Genomic DNA, 17,639 nt, shown 5'->3' with positions numbered 1-17,639 from the left:
CTGACAAACTTCATCGAAGAGAATGCCATCCTCGACTCTTCTCAGTCTGGATTCTGCAGTAACCACCGTACCGAGACCGCCCTCCTTGCTGCCACAGATGACATCTGCATGCTCCTGCACCAAGGCCACACCACAGCCCTTATCCTAGTAGACCTCTGCGTAGCCTTCAACACCATCTCCCACCGCACTCTCGCAGCCAGACTCCATGACGTTGGCATACAGGGAACTGCCATCCACTGGCTCCACTCCTTCCTCGCCAGCAGAACCCAAAGGTTCAGACTCCCACCTTTCCTCTCCGAACCCACAGAGATCAACTGTGGAGTACCCCAAGGATCATTAGTGAGTCCCACGCTCCTCACCATCTACATGGCTCCCCTCGCCACCATTATCAGACAGCATGGACTCAGCAAAGTATCCCACACCGACGACACCCAGGTCATCCTCTCCCTCATGAATGACCCCAAAGCCACAAGACTGAGCTTCCAGGAAGGAATGAAAAATTTCACATCTTGTATGAGCAGCAGCTGTCTGAAGCTCAACCCGAAGAAGACCGGAGTCCTCATCCTTGAACCCACCCCCTCAGCTTGGGACAACACCTGGTGGCCCACTGCCCTCAGCAACCCTCACACCCCCATAGACCATGCCCGGAACTTTGGTATTATACTTCACTCGTCCCTCACCAGACCCACCAGATCAACGCTGTCGCCTCCACCTGCTACAACACCCTCTGCATCCTTCACAAGACCTTCAAGTAGATCCCTCCCGAAGCCAGAAAGACGTCACCCACACACTCATAACAAGCAGACTGGACTACAGAAATGCTCTCTATGTTAGAATCAACAAATCCCTGCTATGCAAACTCCAGACCATCCAGAACACTTCAGCCAGACTCGTCCTCGGCATCCCACGACATGAGCACATCATCCAACAATTGCGAGACCTCCACTGGCTCCCCGTCGAGAACAGAGTAACCTTCACGCTACTCACCCATCTCTCCACAACACCGGACGCAAATACCTCAACTAAAGAGTCTCCTTCCACATACCAAAAAGAATCGTCCACTCCACCGACCTCACCCTAACAGAAACCCAGCGCATACACAGAACCAGATCAGGTGGAGGAGCCTTCTCCTACATCATGGCTAAGGCCTGGAACAAGCTCCCGGTCAACATCAGACGCGCCCCTACTGTGCACACGTTCAGGAAGAGCCTCAAGACCCGGCTTCTTGACTGACTCGGACCTGCAGCCCCTGCAGTGCCTTGAGACCCTCACAGCTGAGTAGCACACTTCACAATTCCCTGATTTATTGATTGATTGTATTGACTGCACGCACGCCTTAAGATTTTCTGTGTCTTCCTTTCATCATGTCTAAATTTGGTTTTCTGGTGTTGTCTAACCTTGGGATGTGAATATATTTTCATATTCAGTATGTGTTTCAGTTATGTATTAGGTATGTTACATACTTTATGTCTAAGATCTTCAAACCTTTTGATGCTAAGACCTCCCTGTAAAGATGTTTTAGGCATAAGGACACGCTACTGACAAAGATTTCTAGAACTTGGTACTCTTCATCATTGACAACTATAGACAACCATAAATGCCCCCAATTTTCATAGCAAATCAAATAGTGGGAAATAATATTAAATAGTGTTTATCACACCAAAGGTCAATGAGCGTGGAAGCATTGTTAAAGGTGTGGCTAAAAACAAAGGGCCTAATTTATGAGGAATTGGCCTAGGGCAACGCTGCAAGTCTTTTTGCTGCGCTGGCCTACGCCAATGTAAAAGTGCAGGAATGCACCTTGTTTATGAAATATGGTGCATTCCTGTCTTTTTCCCCTGCGTTGACGCACAAATTGGTGCCTAGCATCAATGTAGGGAGGATTGGTTTTGTGCAGGAAGGGGCACCTTTCTGCACAAAAACAATCCACAGAAACATTTTCCTCTTTCTATGTGAGCTGCAGAATGCAACACACATGAAAAGAGGGGAAAAACGGGTAGAAATGAAAACATTTCTCCTCGTTACGCCTGCTGTGGGGAGGCATGTGGTTTTGGTGCTTCCCCAGGTTTGCATGGTTTTGTAATTCTGGGGTAGTATCAAAATCCATGGATGTTGCATAGAAACACCTACCACAATGCTCATGGAACACCTACTTGACAGACTCAGGGAAGGCAGCGATTTGCTCTGCTTTGTCTTACTCCATATGTATGAGGCCATGTAAAGCCACGCAGGGTGACATTTCGTTGCCTCATAGAATATGATTGAGACGCTTGTGCCACCGATCTTTCACCATCAGGTAGCTACATATAAAATAATGGGTAGCTTAAATGAAAAATAAAATTTAAAAAGCTGTTACTCAGTGGGAAATGCACTGTAGTACATTATGAAACCTTTCTTAAGTAATGCACTTCAGAGGTCTGTGTGCAACCAGAGAGCCACAAAAATAAATTTGGTTGGCACAATGGAGAATAGTGACTTGTGTATTTTTAGTGCTACAAGGTCAATGCCTGTGACTGAAAGCACTGTGAATATGTAATACATTATGTTATTTTTGCATTACACACATTATAAGATACACTGCTACAAACTGTGCAAACAATTTTAGGATAAAATGGAGTTTCCAAAATGTACATTATAGTAATACCGGAGCATAAGTGATGCCTTTTCTTTTTTTCATAACTGTCCCTTCAACACCTCTTCAAGGGTACTTAGCACTGTGTAAATTATGATTAAAGACATGCACTTCACAGCCCAGTTGTTAACTCTTCCTACCATGACTCAAAACAAAACTAATTCTTTGCCAGCACAAAGCAATTAAAGGCAGAATCACTCCCAAGCACCCTTTACATTTGCAGATTAACTCATAACACACCATTGCATTTCATTCAGGCAACCTGGCATGACAGATTGTTAGAAATTGCTGCCCAGCCTCTTCATTTCACAGCACAAGAGACTCCATTAACTTCAGCTGAAGCATTTTAACCACCAGAATGAAGCATCAGGGTTTCCACAAGGAAGAGCATATGTTTCAGATTCCAGGCAGAAGTGAGGCCTGGAAATGAGCAACCCTCTTCCCGGGACTCCACGACCCCCCTGGGTGTCGCGCCTCACAGATTAAAGACCTCTGCTTTATGTGGAATTGGCCACACTTTTGCGTTAGTGCTTGTGACTGACACTCACTTGATGTTATGAAATTCACTGGTCCACCTAAATTTAATAGTTGGTTAAACCTGCCAATTCATTTAAAAGCATTACTTTGGAGGATAGAGATTCACATGAACGTTTATTAATGGGTTTTGATAATGAGACTGTACTGTTGCATATAGTGTGTCTTTTTGTATATGTCATGTTTTGTGAATAGACTTAATTCAATGTCGAATAGAACCTTATAAGGTTTTACATATGTGTGCTATGTTTCATGTTTGCAGCCCTGTGAAGCCTTCTTTTAGGTAAAACGCAGTGGCTGCGCTAGCTTGGGCAGAAAAAGAAAAAAGAGAAAAATCAATAAAGAAAAGTAACCAACAAATGACTAGGACCTGTGACTTTTATTCACTTACTTCATGAATTCATTACATTTATGAATTGTTTGTGTTTGCCTCTCTATTTGTATATATTCAATGCTGTAGATGGACATCCTTAGTAATCCGCCTTGTGACTCTTTGAGCCACACCTGGAACAAGCAAAAAATATTAAATCATTACTTTTACCAATTTAAACATTTTACTAGATCTGTTATCAACCTTCCTTCTTTCCTGTAAAGCAAAAACGTTATTAGTCTGTGCACATTTAGAAGCTAAAAGTCAGGATGATAAAAGGGATCGCTCAATTCCTTTGGCATAAAGTTGGATTCATGAATGCCAATACTCTTTCCTGTATCTTCTTGGAGTAGCAATGAAATACAAATTAATCCCTTATATATATATATATATATATATGTCCACCATGTCATTGAATTTGCATTCAGTAGCTAATACATTGAGGCTCACAATGTACCTCTCTATGCTCTCATTCTCAATTTATTTGCACATGCTAAACCTATGTCTTGCCACCATTATATTTGCTTGTTCTGAAAACTGTTTTTCCATGTGCTTAACCACTTCCTGATATTCATCCAATGGTATGAATTTACCTGGAGCATTTCCATATTCTGGCAAACTATAGAAAATGTCCTGTCAAGCATTGCCAAAGAGACCAAACATCATGGCTTTTTTTCCTCTCTGTATTGTAAGCCTTTCCATCAATAGCTACAAGATAATTTTTAAAAGATCTATGCCAGTTTTTGTATCTCAATGCTTTTTTACCTAGTTCATTTAAAAATGGAGTGGGTTGACATAGCACATTAATTTGTGCCATGTCGTTTTTCGATCCTTTGTAAAAGACTTCTACCTCTTTGAACATAAGAAGTTGTCCTGGTTAAAATGTTCACTTTAAAAAAGGAAATAATCACTTTATAGAATGTATTTTGTAACTTCCAGTAAGTTTGTTGAATGAGCAAAACATCAAACACATAATTCTGTCACAATGTTGCGAATGTTGTATCAAGTTTTAACTGATGACTCAGAATCTTTCACAAGGTAAATAAATTAAATTACTTTTCCCTTTTTCTTTTAAAATAAATGTACATTTTCAAATACCTAGATTTACACAAGGCCCCTATGTTCAGTGTTTTACAAAGCACCTAATTCTCCTGTACTAGGGGTGGGCAGAATTTGCGTAGTCGTGCTAAGCAAAGGTACGCGAAACGGTAAAAAATCTCTGCGAGCACGCCAAAGTTCTGCGAATACGCGGAATTGCTTGTTCCGCCCGTTCGCAATGCTTTTTTCCTGTTTGCGAATGCTGTTTGCGTACTTGGGGAGAAATATCTTGTGAACACGCATTTTGAAAGCGCAAACAAGCAAAATATTCCGCAAAGCCGCGTAACGTGGAGTTTTGGGCAATTCTGCTTTCTCCGCAGAATGCGAAATTACCCAAATTCCGCAAGCAGAACGGAATTTACCACCCAGACCTATCCTGTACCAGCCACTACACTTTCTGTTGCTCTCACGGGGTGAAACCTTCCGACCCAAACAGTTCCTCAGAGCAAACCAAAATAGAGGCACTTAACGTAGCGTACCAGTGTGAGGCGCACACTACCAGGTGTCATGTGGAAAATGCCAGGCTTACTGTTCATGCGTCACACACGGGGCTTCTGCAGTGCGAACGCAATGGCCAGAAGAATGCACAAGCCTCCGGGAGCATATATGCAACATCACACAGAGGTAAAAGCTCATTTGAATTTAAAAGCAAATAAATGATGGTATGCAGGCTTAATTAGTGATAAAGTTCCCAAATTTCTGCTTGGAATATGTTTTAAAAAAATGAACCTTCACTTAGTCGTCTCGATCAGATGCAAGTTCTTGTCTCAGAAGGGTTCCCATATGCTGCGTAGAAGGTGAATATATTGAAATTCAGCAATAGACTCTGCTTTGGGCCATCAGATTTTCCCCAAAAAAGTAGCCAAATGGTATTACAGAAGCCACAATGCACATAAAATGTTAAAAAGTCTTTATTAACATTACAACAAATAAAAGGCCCACACACAGGTGCTGGCAAAACAAGAGGTTGTCATGTTCCTAACAATTCATCTGATCTCGAAGTTCCATGACATCACATAATTACATAAAGAATATTGTAACATACTGCATCATAGTGCTAGCAAGTTTTCAATAGCTTAACTTATGGTGGAAGCAAACTTGTCACAGGTGCATGACCTTAAGAGGAACTAAGAGCAAACTATCTACATACTTATACAACAAGCAATATCCAATTCTCCTGCTCTTCTGCTGGTAACTGCCCTCCACTCTCTTTCTTCCTCATCCTCTTATTCCCTCTCTTTCTATCTCGCTCTTCCTCACTTGCTAAAAACTATGAATTCAAACCACTCTTTCCTCTCCTTTCCTCCATTCGTTCCCCTGTGAAATTTATCCAAGAAATAAAGAAAACACTTTTGCTGGAAATGTCTTTTTCTGACATTTTTCTATCCCAAAACGCAGCTTCAAGACGGAGAGAAAAAACGTTGTTAAAAATACTAAAAATAACTATATAACTACATAGAGCAAGACAGAGTAGTCAAACAGTGTTAAGATTGGTTTTATTCACACCCAAACGTGTACTGCACTACCTGGTTGATGCATGGAGTAGAAAACATTTGGTATGGTCCATATGGGCTGTTTTCCGTATTTTAGCTTAAAAAATATGTACCATAGTTCTGTGTTCAGTGATGTGGTCTTTTTAAACCATACTGCTTACGTTTTTTCAGGATATAAGCAATGGACATTAAAACTGGTCCCTTCCAGACTCTACTTATGTCCTTAACTTTTCAGTCAAAGACTCTCATTGATTTCTGAATAATGAGTGTAAAAGCGTTAAGTTAACCATGTTGTTCTTACTTACATTTCACATTCTTTACTTAATCTTGCATTCCCTATGAGTGTTTGCTTTTTCCAGGGTGTTGTTACTTTTTTTCCCAGGCAGTATATTACTTTTGTGTAGTGCATAATTTGAATTGAGTTGCATCCATAGGTTTCTAGCAGAGCACAATTGGGTTGTAGCTGAAGGCAGTGTGAGTTTCTCTCAGTGGAACAGTATGGTGTTCAGCGGGGGAGAGGATGCGACACTGTGGCCAGATCCTTTGAATCTGAAACTCGGGAACCAGGTTCAGCCTTCATGACCTTCCACTCTCCTGAAGGAGCACATTCCCATGCTTGACCTTAGAAGGCCCCAAAAGACCTTAGTAGCCCTGGTGTCTTAGCACCAGCAGGTGGACCCTAGCAGTGTCAAGTGTTGGTTAACCTGTCCACTACACACCATACTGAAGTTCACCTCAAGTCTTGCAGGCAGGCCTAAGAGGTAGCACACCATAGAGCATCAGCGACTCTGTCACTGAAATCACAGTACCCTTGAGGCCAGTACGCCTTACACATTGGTACCTCCATTGGCCTTGTTTCAGCAGTACTAGTGCAACTCACCAGGGATCAGCAATGCAAGATTTTCACACACACCTAACTACGTTTGCAAGCTACACAGTCTCTCTGCTTCGTACACAAGCACTTTTAAAATGTGCTGCCTGCTTTGGGGCCACTGGAATTATGCAGCAATGAAGGACAAAATTATGTTGGAGTGTTAACTAAATTATGCAGCAAAAAAGAAGGCTGCAGCGTAATGCGTTACATTTTCTGATTTTTGGGATATTTTTACACATACTAGCAGTCTCTGCAAAGATATTGTCTCATTAGTACCAAGGTAACATACACATGCAGCAGTGAGATAGGTGACCAGTCAACCTTTGCAAAGGGCCCTCCCCTTCACAGAAACACAAGTAATATTTTTAGTTACTGTTGACCCGTTGGAGCTAAAAAACATTTTTTAGATAACATCGTGAGATAATGCACCAGATTATGAATTATGTGGCAAATATGGCAAAGCCATAATTATGTAGAAACCATTTACAAACTAGGATATCTTGCTATTCATGTTTGAACTGCTCTTGTGGAAAATGGGAGAATTGCTGATGACAGAAACTGCATGGCTCAGGGGCAAATGGCTTTTGATTCCACTTTTAAGCGCACTTGGGGCATTCTGTGTGTGGAAAAGTATCCCACTTTGTGAAAGTATTTAATGTAAATAACTCATAATAAACCTTAAATAAAAATGTGTATCCACTGGTTGAATTAAATAACATAACATAAGCTGTAACTGGTCAGTAAAATTGCAAACAATTATAAAAAAATTGGGATGTTTTGCTTTCCATGGCCACACCTCTGACTCCGCCCACTGACCCAGTCCTCACTGGATTCAAGCTAGCCTGGCTGATGAAGGGTGTTACCCGAAACCGGTCAAAGGATGGTTGTTTACGGTTCAGGGAAGACCTGGCTTGGCAGTTCGGACTGGACTGTTCCCATGAGGCACAGGGTCAAGACTGATTTGCATATAGCTTGGTCTGAACTGATGTGGGAGGTGAGCTGAAGAATGATGATGAAATCAACCCTGATCTGTGACTGGGGGTGAGTGTCTGAGAAGTTTCAGCGCTCCATCCATCATCTCCTTGTGATTGCCTTGTTTGCACTAAGTTGGCAGGGTATGCCCAGACGTGGATCCCTTGCTCACTTTGCCACTGGATTCAAGTTAGCCTGGCTGCTGAGGGGTGTTACCCTAAAACCGGTCCCAGGATGCTTGTTTCCAGTTCAGGGAAGACCTGGCTTGGCAGTTCAGGCTGGACTGTTTCCATGAGGCACAGAGTCAAGACTGATTTGCATATAGCTTGGGCTGAATTGAGGAGGCCAAGTGAGATAAAGAATGATGATGGATTCAACCCTGATCTGTGACAGGGTGAGTGTCTGAAAAGTTTCAGTGCTCCGCACATCATCTCCTTGTGTTTGCTTTCTTTGCCCTAAGTTGTCAGTGTATGCCCAGATGTGGGTCCCTTGCACACTTTGTGATTGGATTCAAGCTAGCCTGGCTGATGAGGGGTGTTACTCCGAAACCGGTCCCAGGATGCCTGTTTCCAGTTGAGGGAAGACCTAGCTTAGCAGTTCGGGCTGGACTGTTCCCTTGAGGCACAGAGTCAAGACTGATGAGTCTGAACTGAATTGGTTAAGTGAGCTAAAGAATGATGATGGATTCAACCCAGATCTGTGACTGGGGGGTGAATGTCTGAAAAGTTTCAGCGCTCCGTCCATCATCTCCTTGTGTTTGCCCAATCCTCAGTTTTTCCTGCCCTCCAATTCTCAGCCTACAGTTACCTTACTTTTTTCCTCCACTTCGACCACTGGTTATATGTGAAAACACATACAGCGGTATAAGACATAGAAACGGTAATAATTAATTGTTCCCTAATTTTTCCAAGTTCCTCACAATCATTTACTCCCCTGAATCAAGTAGGTGCACTAACTTGAATTCCTGTACATTCAATACTAGTCCAATGTCCCCACCCTGTGGATTCTGTTGCACCTTCTATAAAAAGACCCATTGTATATAGTCAGCCTATGAGTAGGCGCTTTAAAATGTTCCCCTACAAGTGCTTCATGTGTATGGCATTGAATATGAATGCAATGTTGAAGGATGCATTGTTTTACTCTGTTTTGTCCGACCAATATACAGCAGGTTTCATGGGCATATATAGCACACATAACATACATACTGTTACAATTCATTTAACTCTTTAAGTAATATTTTAATTTTGATGACCAAAGTTTTTCGTTTCCAAGCATGAATTACAGACTTTATATTTGCCACATTTGTAATTGCCCACAAGCGGTTGAAGATTTGATTCTGAATGGAGAGTGTTCAGTGCTTGGTAGAAGTATTTGCACGTTACCAATGCTAACCAGTGCTAAAGTGCTTGGGCTCACTCCCTAAAACATGGTAAAAATTGTCTGACACCTGATTGGCATGCTTAATTTACTTATAATTCCCTAATAAAGTTGTATACCATATAGCCAGGGCCTATAAATTAAATGCTACTAGTGGGCCATAAACACTTATTGTTCCACCCACGCCCCTAAGTTAGTCCTGAGTCAGCCCATTGGGCATGGTGCATTGTAATTAAAAGGTTGGACATGTATATTTAAGTTTTACATGTCCTGATAGTGAAAACTGAAAAATTACACTCCCTCCCCCCATAAAACCCATCAAACTTACCTCCACCACACAGGATGATTGGTAGTTGTAAAAAGGAGACATGTACTATTAGTCCTCTGAAAGTGCTTGAGTCTAGATGTGAGATGACAGAGGAATTGACTAGTCCCAGGGCACGCAGCCTTTGAGGGTATGCTGGGCTGCTCTGGTCCTTGTTATGATAGGAGAGCTCTTGGGTCCACAGCTCAAGGAAGAGGTTGGATTTATCAGCTAACGCGTAAGCAAATGTCAAATGTCTTGTGCCCAAGGAAACACCAAAGTTTATGAAGCTATTGATCACAGGTCAGCGTTACAGCCTTGTCCCAAAGGGAGAGAATGGTGTGTTTTGCTGCCAGCAGGAGGTGGGAGATTTGTTTACCTGATGTGGAACCAAGGCAATAAAAGACCTCTGAGTGTCTACCCAGAATGGCCAGTTCCAAGTTTTGTTGAGGGGGATATACCTGTTTCTGAAACATGGTGGGAAAGAATGTGTACCAGAGGTCCACCATGAGGGGGCAAGTCCAATAGTATGCAGTAAGAAGCCTCTCTTCCCACATCCCCACCAACAAGTGTCAGGGCAGGTAGGGTCAATGGCATGGAGTCTGGCTGCCTGTAATTGCCAATTGTCAACTTATTTCACCTAAATTACCAAACTGCATGTTAATGAAACATGGGACAAAGCACTCTAATGATACCACAAGTTGTCAAGATTGGATCTGGATTTAGGGAGATACAAAATTATCAATTAATATATGTGCAATGCAAACTTTGTTGAATAAATGTCTCATTCACAACTTTTTTTGTTCTTAGATTTGAGGAAGTTTAATACAATGGTGTCACTTATGTCGGAAATGGTCAGAAAAGGAAAATTGACTGCTCCAATGTGTACACCAGTTCCATTACATGACTACAAGGTTGCGTTGGAAGATCTCACGTCTACAAATGGAAGAAAATACGTGCTTATAATGGATTAAAATTGTACATCAACTGTTCTGAAGTTACTTGCTCGCACCTTTCAGAAGATCTGACAAATTACCCCATCATCACACTGCTTTGCTTATGGCACTCTAAAACACTGGACACAAAATTGTTTGAGTCATTTGTTCACTAAACTCAATGTCGTTGTGCAGTTCTAAGACTTTACAAAGTTTACATGCATATTCGACCAATATAAAATAGAGAAGAATAACAACCATGCATAGGCCTTAGGAGCTCTTGGAACAAGAGATTAACTGGAAATCACCTCCTTTTTAGGGAATACACTACAGTGTGAATGTTCACCCTGCAAAGACATGCCATTTGTATGTAGCCCCAAAAATGAATGTTGATCATGTGACAGCCATAAAAATAGATTTTCTCAAAAAATAAAAATATTATGTGATTATTGTCAATATTTTGCATCATTTTGAATTAATGACCAAATGCATAAGAATTAAAGACGTACTTCACTCACAGTCAAACTACCATAAAAAATATAAGAACGTAGTGACAGTGTGTGATCAAAAAATTGTCATATAGAACTTCTGCAATGAATTACATTAGAAAAACTAATGCTTCTATGAGCAAAATGATAAATCTGAAAATATTCAGAAAATGAGATTGGAAAGTACCGTCTTTTTGTTCAGTAGTTCTTCTACGCCACTGGAAACATTTTGAAATGTCTATAACACACATTTTGCACCTGTTTTGATACAGAATACATTACTATTATATGTGTGTAAGGCACATGGATGACCACAGCAAAGCCTTCAATGATTTAAGGGGTACCCAATTATGTTTTTCATCAGGTTAAGTATATTGTTTAGTTTTAAGATCTGTGAGACATTTCCAACATCTGCCCACAGAAGAGCATGTTTGTATCTCATTCTATTAACAATTTGTAGTGAAGACATACGGGAAACTGGTAAGTAGAAGTTTCTTTTATTGTGATACTGGACAATCAGAGCAGAGCAGCGGCAGCGCAGTGGTCAAACAAGCAACTCCAACTGCCAGCCCTGGAACTCCATACAAGAACCTTGACATAGTGGAGTGCCACACACACTTGTGGTTCTAAAAACAAGCAAAGATTACTACATGGGTTTTTCCTTAAATAAAACAAAAATGCAAAAAACACAAAGAAAAACAAATATAAAAAAGAAAGTTAAACATAGTACAGCAATAAACAATGCAAATACAGAGAACAATAAAGCTCCCATAATAGATGGGAAGTCACTGTAACAGGTTTAAACTTAAGTATAAAACTATAAAATGTTAGACTCTGTAACAAACAGGAAGATTCCTAACTCTGACACTGCACCACAAAACAGGAAGGTTATCCACTTCTGAACTATTTTGAATACGAACCCTCTCTGAGCTATTTAATTTCTTCCAATCGAAACCTTATTTTTCAATAATGAACACATATTCCACCAATGTCCATTCTTAAGTTTCACAGAACGACCTTTCACCTTGATCACCCTAAAAGAAGGACCAAACTTTGGCAAACCCTTCCTCACATGGAAAGGTTTCTTCATACCAACATAATCACCCACAACAATCTCTACTTCCTTCACTTTTTTGTTGAATCAAAATAGTCTTTCTGCTTGTACTGAGTCATTTTCACACGACTTCTTACACAATCATCAGACCATTGTCTTCCTTTCACCCACTTGCTCATCTAACCGGGGCTAAAAGTGGTTGAAGCTCTCCTGCCACGTAACAATTCAAACGGTGAAACTCCTGTTGTGGAATGGGGAGTTGTGTGATAGAACCACAACATGCTCATCACTGAATTCAATACAACATGCTTACTGGCAATAGCCCACTGTATGCACTCACCCAACACTCTGTTCATATGCTTGACTAAACCGTTGGTCTGCGGGTGGTACAAAGAACTTTTAAGATGTTTGATTCCCCAGGTTTGAATAAAATGTTCAACTTCAGAAGCAACAAATTGGGTACCATTATCTGTCACTAAAAATTCAGGAAAACCTTCTTTCAAGAAAATGTAATTGAGGAATTCAATAACTGCTTTAGAGCTCACTTCTCTCACAAACCTGACCTCTGGCCACTTGGAGTAATAATCCATCATGACCAACGCAAATTTAGATGAAGGGTCAAGTGCATTAAAAGGACCTACAATATTGAGTCCCAACTTAACCCATGGTGCAGATGGTAAATCAACTGGAGAAAGGGGAGGAGTACGTAATTTGGCTGTTTTATCGTAACTTGAACAAATAACACAAGACTTTACAACTTCATCCACCTCTCTGTCCATAGAAGGCCACCAAAAAGAAATACAAACTCTTCTCTTTGTTAAGGTAGCTCCTAAATGCCCCTCATGAGCACTCTTGATCAACTCAAGCCTTGAACTAAGAGGAGGAACTAACTTGTCCCCACGCATCAACAAACCATCCTCAATAGTCAACTCATCGGCAATCTGAAGATAGGTCTTGTACTCAAAGTTTAAATTCCTCTCCTTAGGCCAACCATTTCCAATATATGTCATCACCGAACCCAAAGACACATCACTACTGAGGGTATGGTGCCATTGACTTTCCGAAACTGCACACAACTGTGGGAGATCTACCGCGGCAACTATGAATTCCTCTTTATCATCCTAACAGGTAGCAAAATCACCGTCTACAGTGTTGGAAGAACGCAAGAGGAAATCTGCACAACCATTTTTCCCCCCAGGAATATATTCAGCATAAAATTCAAATTGGAGAAGCTTAGAAGACAATCGTGCAATTCTACGAGTAAAACCTCTAACATTTTTGCCACTCAGAATAAAAACTAAAGGTTTGGGATCAGTACGGACACAAAATTTTCGCCCCAAATGAAATTCCGAAATTTCATTACTGCCCACCAACACGCTAGTAATTCCTTTTCAATAACAGAGTAACTCTTTTCCAAAACTGATAACACTCTTGAGGCAAAACTAATAGTTCTTGGTACAGCATCTTTTTCCTGGGTTAACACAGCCCCCACACCAAACATTGTTAGCATCCACAGTAGGAGTGCAAGTGAGAGAAGGATCATAATGTTTTAGAATTTTTGGAGAGAACAGTTGTTGCTTCACCCACTCAAAAACCTCCTGCCATTCATCATTCCATTCAAATGTCACTCCTTTCGTAAGCATCCGTGATAAAGGTCTCAACTTACTCGTAAAAGCCTGTACAAAACGAGAATAAAATTCACACAATTCCAAAAAGGAATTAAGACCAGGTTTGTCAGATTGAGCCTTGGACTTAACAATAGAATCAACCAAGCTGTTTTTTGGGAGTAAACCATTTTCATTTAGAAAAATTTGCCCTAGGTACTCAATTTCCTTGGTCCTGAAAACACATTTGTCTCTGCGTAAAACCACCCCAGATTTCTGAAATCAAGACAATCCTTCAGAAAGAATGGCCTCATGAGAACTCATATTGGGAGCAAAAATCAAAACATCATCCTGAAATATACATAGGCCATCAATCCCCTTCACCATATTATTCATCACAAGCTGAAAAACTGATGCAGCTGATGCCAAACCAAATGGTATACGTACATACTGATAAGTTCCAAACGGGGACACAAACACCGTGAGGTGTCTTGATTCGGGTGCCAACTCCACCTGATGGTGGGCTGAAGCCAAATCCAATTTTGTTAAACTTTTAGCATCTTTAAGACTCGCCAACAACTCATTGATGTTGGGCAATGGATGAGAATCCACCCAGAATTCTTTGTTAAGACAGCGAAGTTCCACACAAACTCTCAACTCGCCATTCTACTTACGAGCAACCACCAGTGGAGATAACCACAGTGAGAATTCAATTGGTTGGATTATGCCCTTTTTACAAAGTGAATTAGGTTCACAATCTAAATCATGTTTTACACTAAAAGGAACATTTCTCAACTTATGTTTTATGGGAATGGCATCATCCTTTAATATAACCTTGTGCTGGAAGTCTCTGATTTTACCAAATTCACCCGAGAACACACTGGGAAATGTATTTGTCAAATCTTCTAGATCAGGATTATCCCTCTCAACTATAATGTGTTCAGATGACCCAGGTTTAAGTACCATTCCAAATAGTCCCTGGTGGAACCATCCCAAAATGTTCAACCCTCGTTGTGCTACATATACCTTGCCATGGATCTTTCTGGCCTTGAATTTCAAAATGTCTTCAATATACCCAGAGAAATTAATGTCACACCCTTCATATGAAACTGCTTTACGATCTGGAGGAATAAGGGGTCTTGTAGACCAAGTTTGATCATAAAGAACTTGAGTGATCATGGAAATATGAGCACCAGAATCAACTAAATGTTTCAAAATCTGATCTCCAACCATGATCTCAACATATGGATCAACATACATTTCAGGATTTCCTACTACCACCCCACTGTTTTGTACAACTGAGACCAGTTCACTAAGTTCTTTAATGTCTTTAACTCTAGTGGAGTGGTGTGGCTCACTGGTTAGAGGCGGCAGACCCGGGAGCAGAGGACGGCCAGGGTTCAATTCCCGATGCGGCAGGGTCGTGGACCAGGGTCAGCGGACTTGATAATTCTCACCTCAGGTGCCTACTCTAACCAGGGATCACACTCGGCAACTCTGGGCATTAGCTTGCCTCATCTCCACAACGGCCCCCCACATACGCCGGGGATGCCTGGTTTCACCTTGGAGATACCCAGTAGGGACCATCTCACAGGGAAAGCCAGGACGGGTCCCCCAGCGGTCTACTGCGCAGAGATACTCCTTCGGGAGTCGATTCTAGCGCATTACAAACCCACAATTAATTAATGATGAATTCCTCGTCATCATTATATCTACTCCGGGGCGTGGCTTGGATGCCGAGGAGGTAGGCAGCGTGAGCTCGGAGCTCCGTGCCCGATCCCGGAAAATATCCTGAAAATTCATTCGAACCCCGAGATAAAGGACATTATCCGGTACTGGACGGTACTGCGGAGGGTCCGGGACCCGCGGAAGACGACACCGAGCCACCCCGCAGCAGTAACTTAACTTCGAAAGCTGAACTCGGCCGAGAAGTCGCGGACCCCAAAATGGCGGCGATGGCATGAGATCGCTTGTGACGGAGACATCTGCCCGGAGACCCACTGCAGACCGCTCCCGGACACGCTAGGGGTGCTGGCGGCCGTGTCGCGCCTCTCCCCAGTTGTTGGTAGAACTTTGGGCGCGCCCTTGGGCGGTGGTTGAGGACCGTCTCCGGATTGGGGCGACAACGATGCGACAGTGACTCGGAGACGAGAACCCCGGGTCTCAGGCGCAACTGGTGCTGGCCGAGCCACGACCGCTCAGTGCTTCCTGCCTCTTGGTGACATTTCTGGACCTGAGAACCCGGCCGGAGGACGGTGCCCGGCGACGCTCGGAGGGCGACCAAGAACACATTTGAGGTCCACCGCCCATCCCGGCCCAGATGGGGAAACCGAAGGGGAAGGGGGATGGCGCGTCCGACACTGAGGCGGCGGAAGGAGCAGAGAGAGACCAGGCGGCGCTACAGCGGATGCAAGATCGCATCCTGGAAGCCATCGCCACCACAAAGGATGCCCTACAGCAAGATATAGCTCAGGTGGTAACAGGCCTGGGCCTCCTGAAGGCCGACCACGACAAACTTAAGGACAGGGTGAAATCCGTGGAGACCACGGTTAAGGACTTAGCCCCGGCCCAGGCAACGGTGAAGGCCCAGATGGCCGACGTGATGGACCGACTGAAGGTACTGGAAAGGAGGGCCGAGGATGCAGAAAACAGGAACAGGCGCAACAACGTACGCCTAGTGGGCCTGCCGGAGAAAATTGAAGGAGACGACATGGTGGGCTACTTGGATAACTGGCTGAGGACGGAGGTGGCACCTGAAGGCCTGTCCCCCTTCTTCTCCCTGGAGCGGGCACATAGAGTTCCGGCGCGTCCGCCAGCCTTGGGCCTTCCTCCTCGCCCGGTGGTGTTCAAGTTGCTCCATTACCGGGACAGAGACTGGCTTTTACAGAGGGCGAGAGAGGCAGGGCCCTTTCAAGTGGAAAACAACAGAGTCACCATGTTCCCGGACTACACGTTTGAGACTCAGCGACTCCGGGCAAACTTCTTGTCCCTCAAACGCGAGCTCCGCCAGGAAGGCATCAAGTACTCCCTGTTGTTTCCAGCCAAGCTAAGAGTGGTGGTGGACGAAAAATCTTTATTCTTTACGACTTCTGCGGATGCATGGGACTGGTGGGAAACTTATAAGGCAGGAACGGACGGTGCTAAGGCCAGGGAGGAAGAGGCCAAGATGGAAAAGCCGATCAGACAGTCCCAACGGATCAGAAAGAATCGCAGGAGGACCGGGAAACCCTCGATGTCGCAGACGGAGGCGGAGAGGCAGGCGGCCCTACAGGCGGTGGTGGACTTATCTAGAGCCGCCAGGACTCAGTCTGGGAAGGGCACGGATTCGGAGGCCCCGGGAACGGGCTCAGAGACAGGACAATCGGAATTTGGTGGAGCCCGGGGCCCTATTGTGACGCCGCAGACCTCGGGAGAGATACTGGAGGCATGTTGAACTGGTTTGGCGGAATGGACTCGTTGGTTGGACACCGGGGCGATGGACCCGCAGCAGTGGAAAGACATTGATTGAGGTTATGGGGATCTGTACTGTGGGGATTGTGGGGTGGAGCGCGCGGGGCTGATTTGTTGGAGGTTCTATAGCATTGAGCCGCGCCTTACTGGCCCCTAAGGTCATCGCAGTGGGGACTGCGAATATTACCACCTTTCCTTGAGGGGTGATCGGGAGTGTTGGTTTGGATGGGGGTACTTCCAGTTGCGGGGGGGCCTGTCCTGGGGGGGTGGGAGTTGCGAGCAGTTGGGGTTGCTCAAGGGGTTGTAGTTGTTGGAGGGGTTTGGCTTCCTGTTTGGAGAGGGTGGGGGGGAGGGCCCGTGGTCGCGGGAATTAGGCGAACACTGTTCTTTGTTGTATGGTCCGGTTGTGTAGGGGGGAATGGCTAGTACTGGAGCGTTGAAATGTGTGACCTGG

General features: G+C 43.5%; 1 protein-coding gene across 1 annotated transcript in view; it reads left to right on the top strand.

The window, feature by feature from the left end:
• LOC147708257 (enoyl-[acyl-carrier-protein] reductase, mitochondrial-like) overlaps positions 1 to 11,043 on the top strand; it is a 544,978-nt gene extending 533,935 nt beyond the window's left edge. Inside the window, exon 10 of the mRNA XM_086925328.1 lies at positions 10,465 to 11,043. Within this exon, the coding sequence (XP_086781454.1) occupies positions 10,465 to 10,628 (164 nt within the window). The 3' untranslated portion in view covers positions 10,629 to 11,043. The remainder of the gene's footprint in view (positions 1 to 10,464) is intronic.
• Positions 11,044 to 17,639: the final 6,596 nt, after the last annotated feature.

Source organism: Lissotriton vulgaris, chromosome 6 (assembly GCF_964263255.1).
Source record: "Lissotriton vulgaris chromosome 6, aLisVul1.2, whole genome shotgun sequence".
Classification (NCBI taxonomy): Eukaryota; Metazoa; Chordata; class Amphibia; order Caudata; family Salamandridae; genus Lissotriton; species Lissotriton vulgaris.
This window is presented reverse-complemented; position numbering and strand designations above follow the sequence as displayed.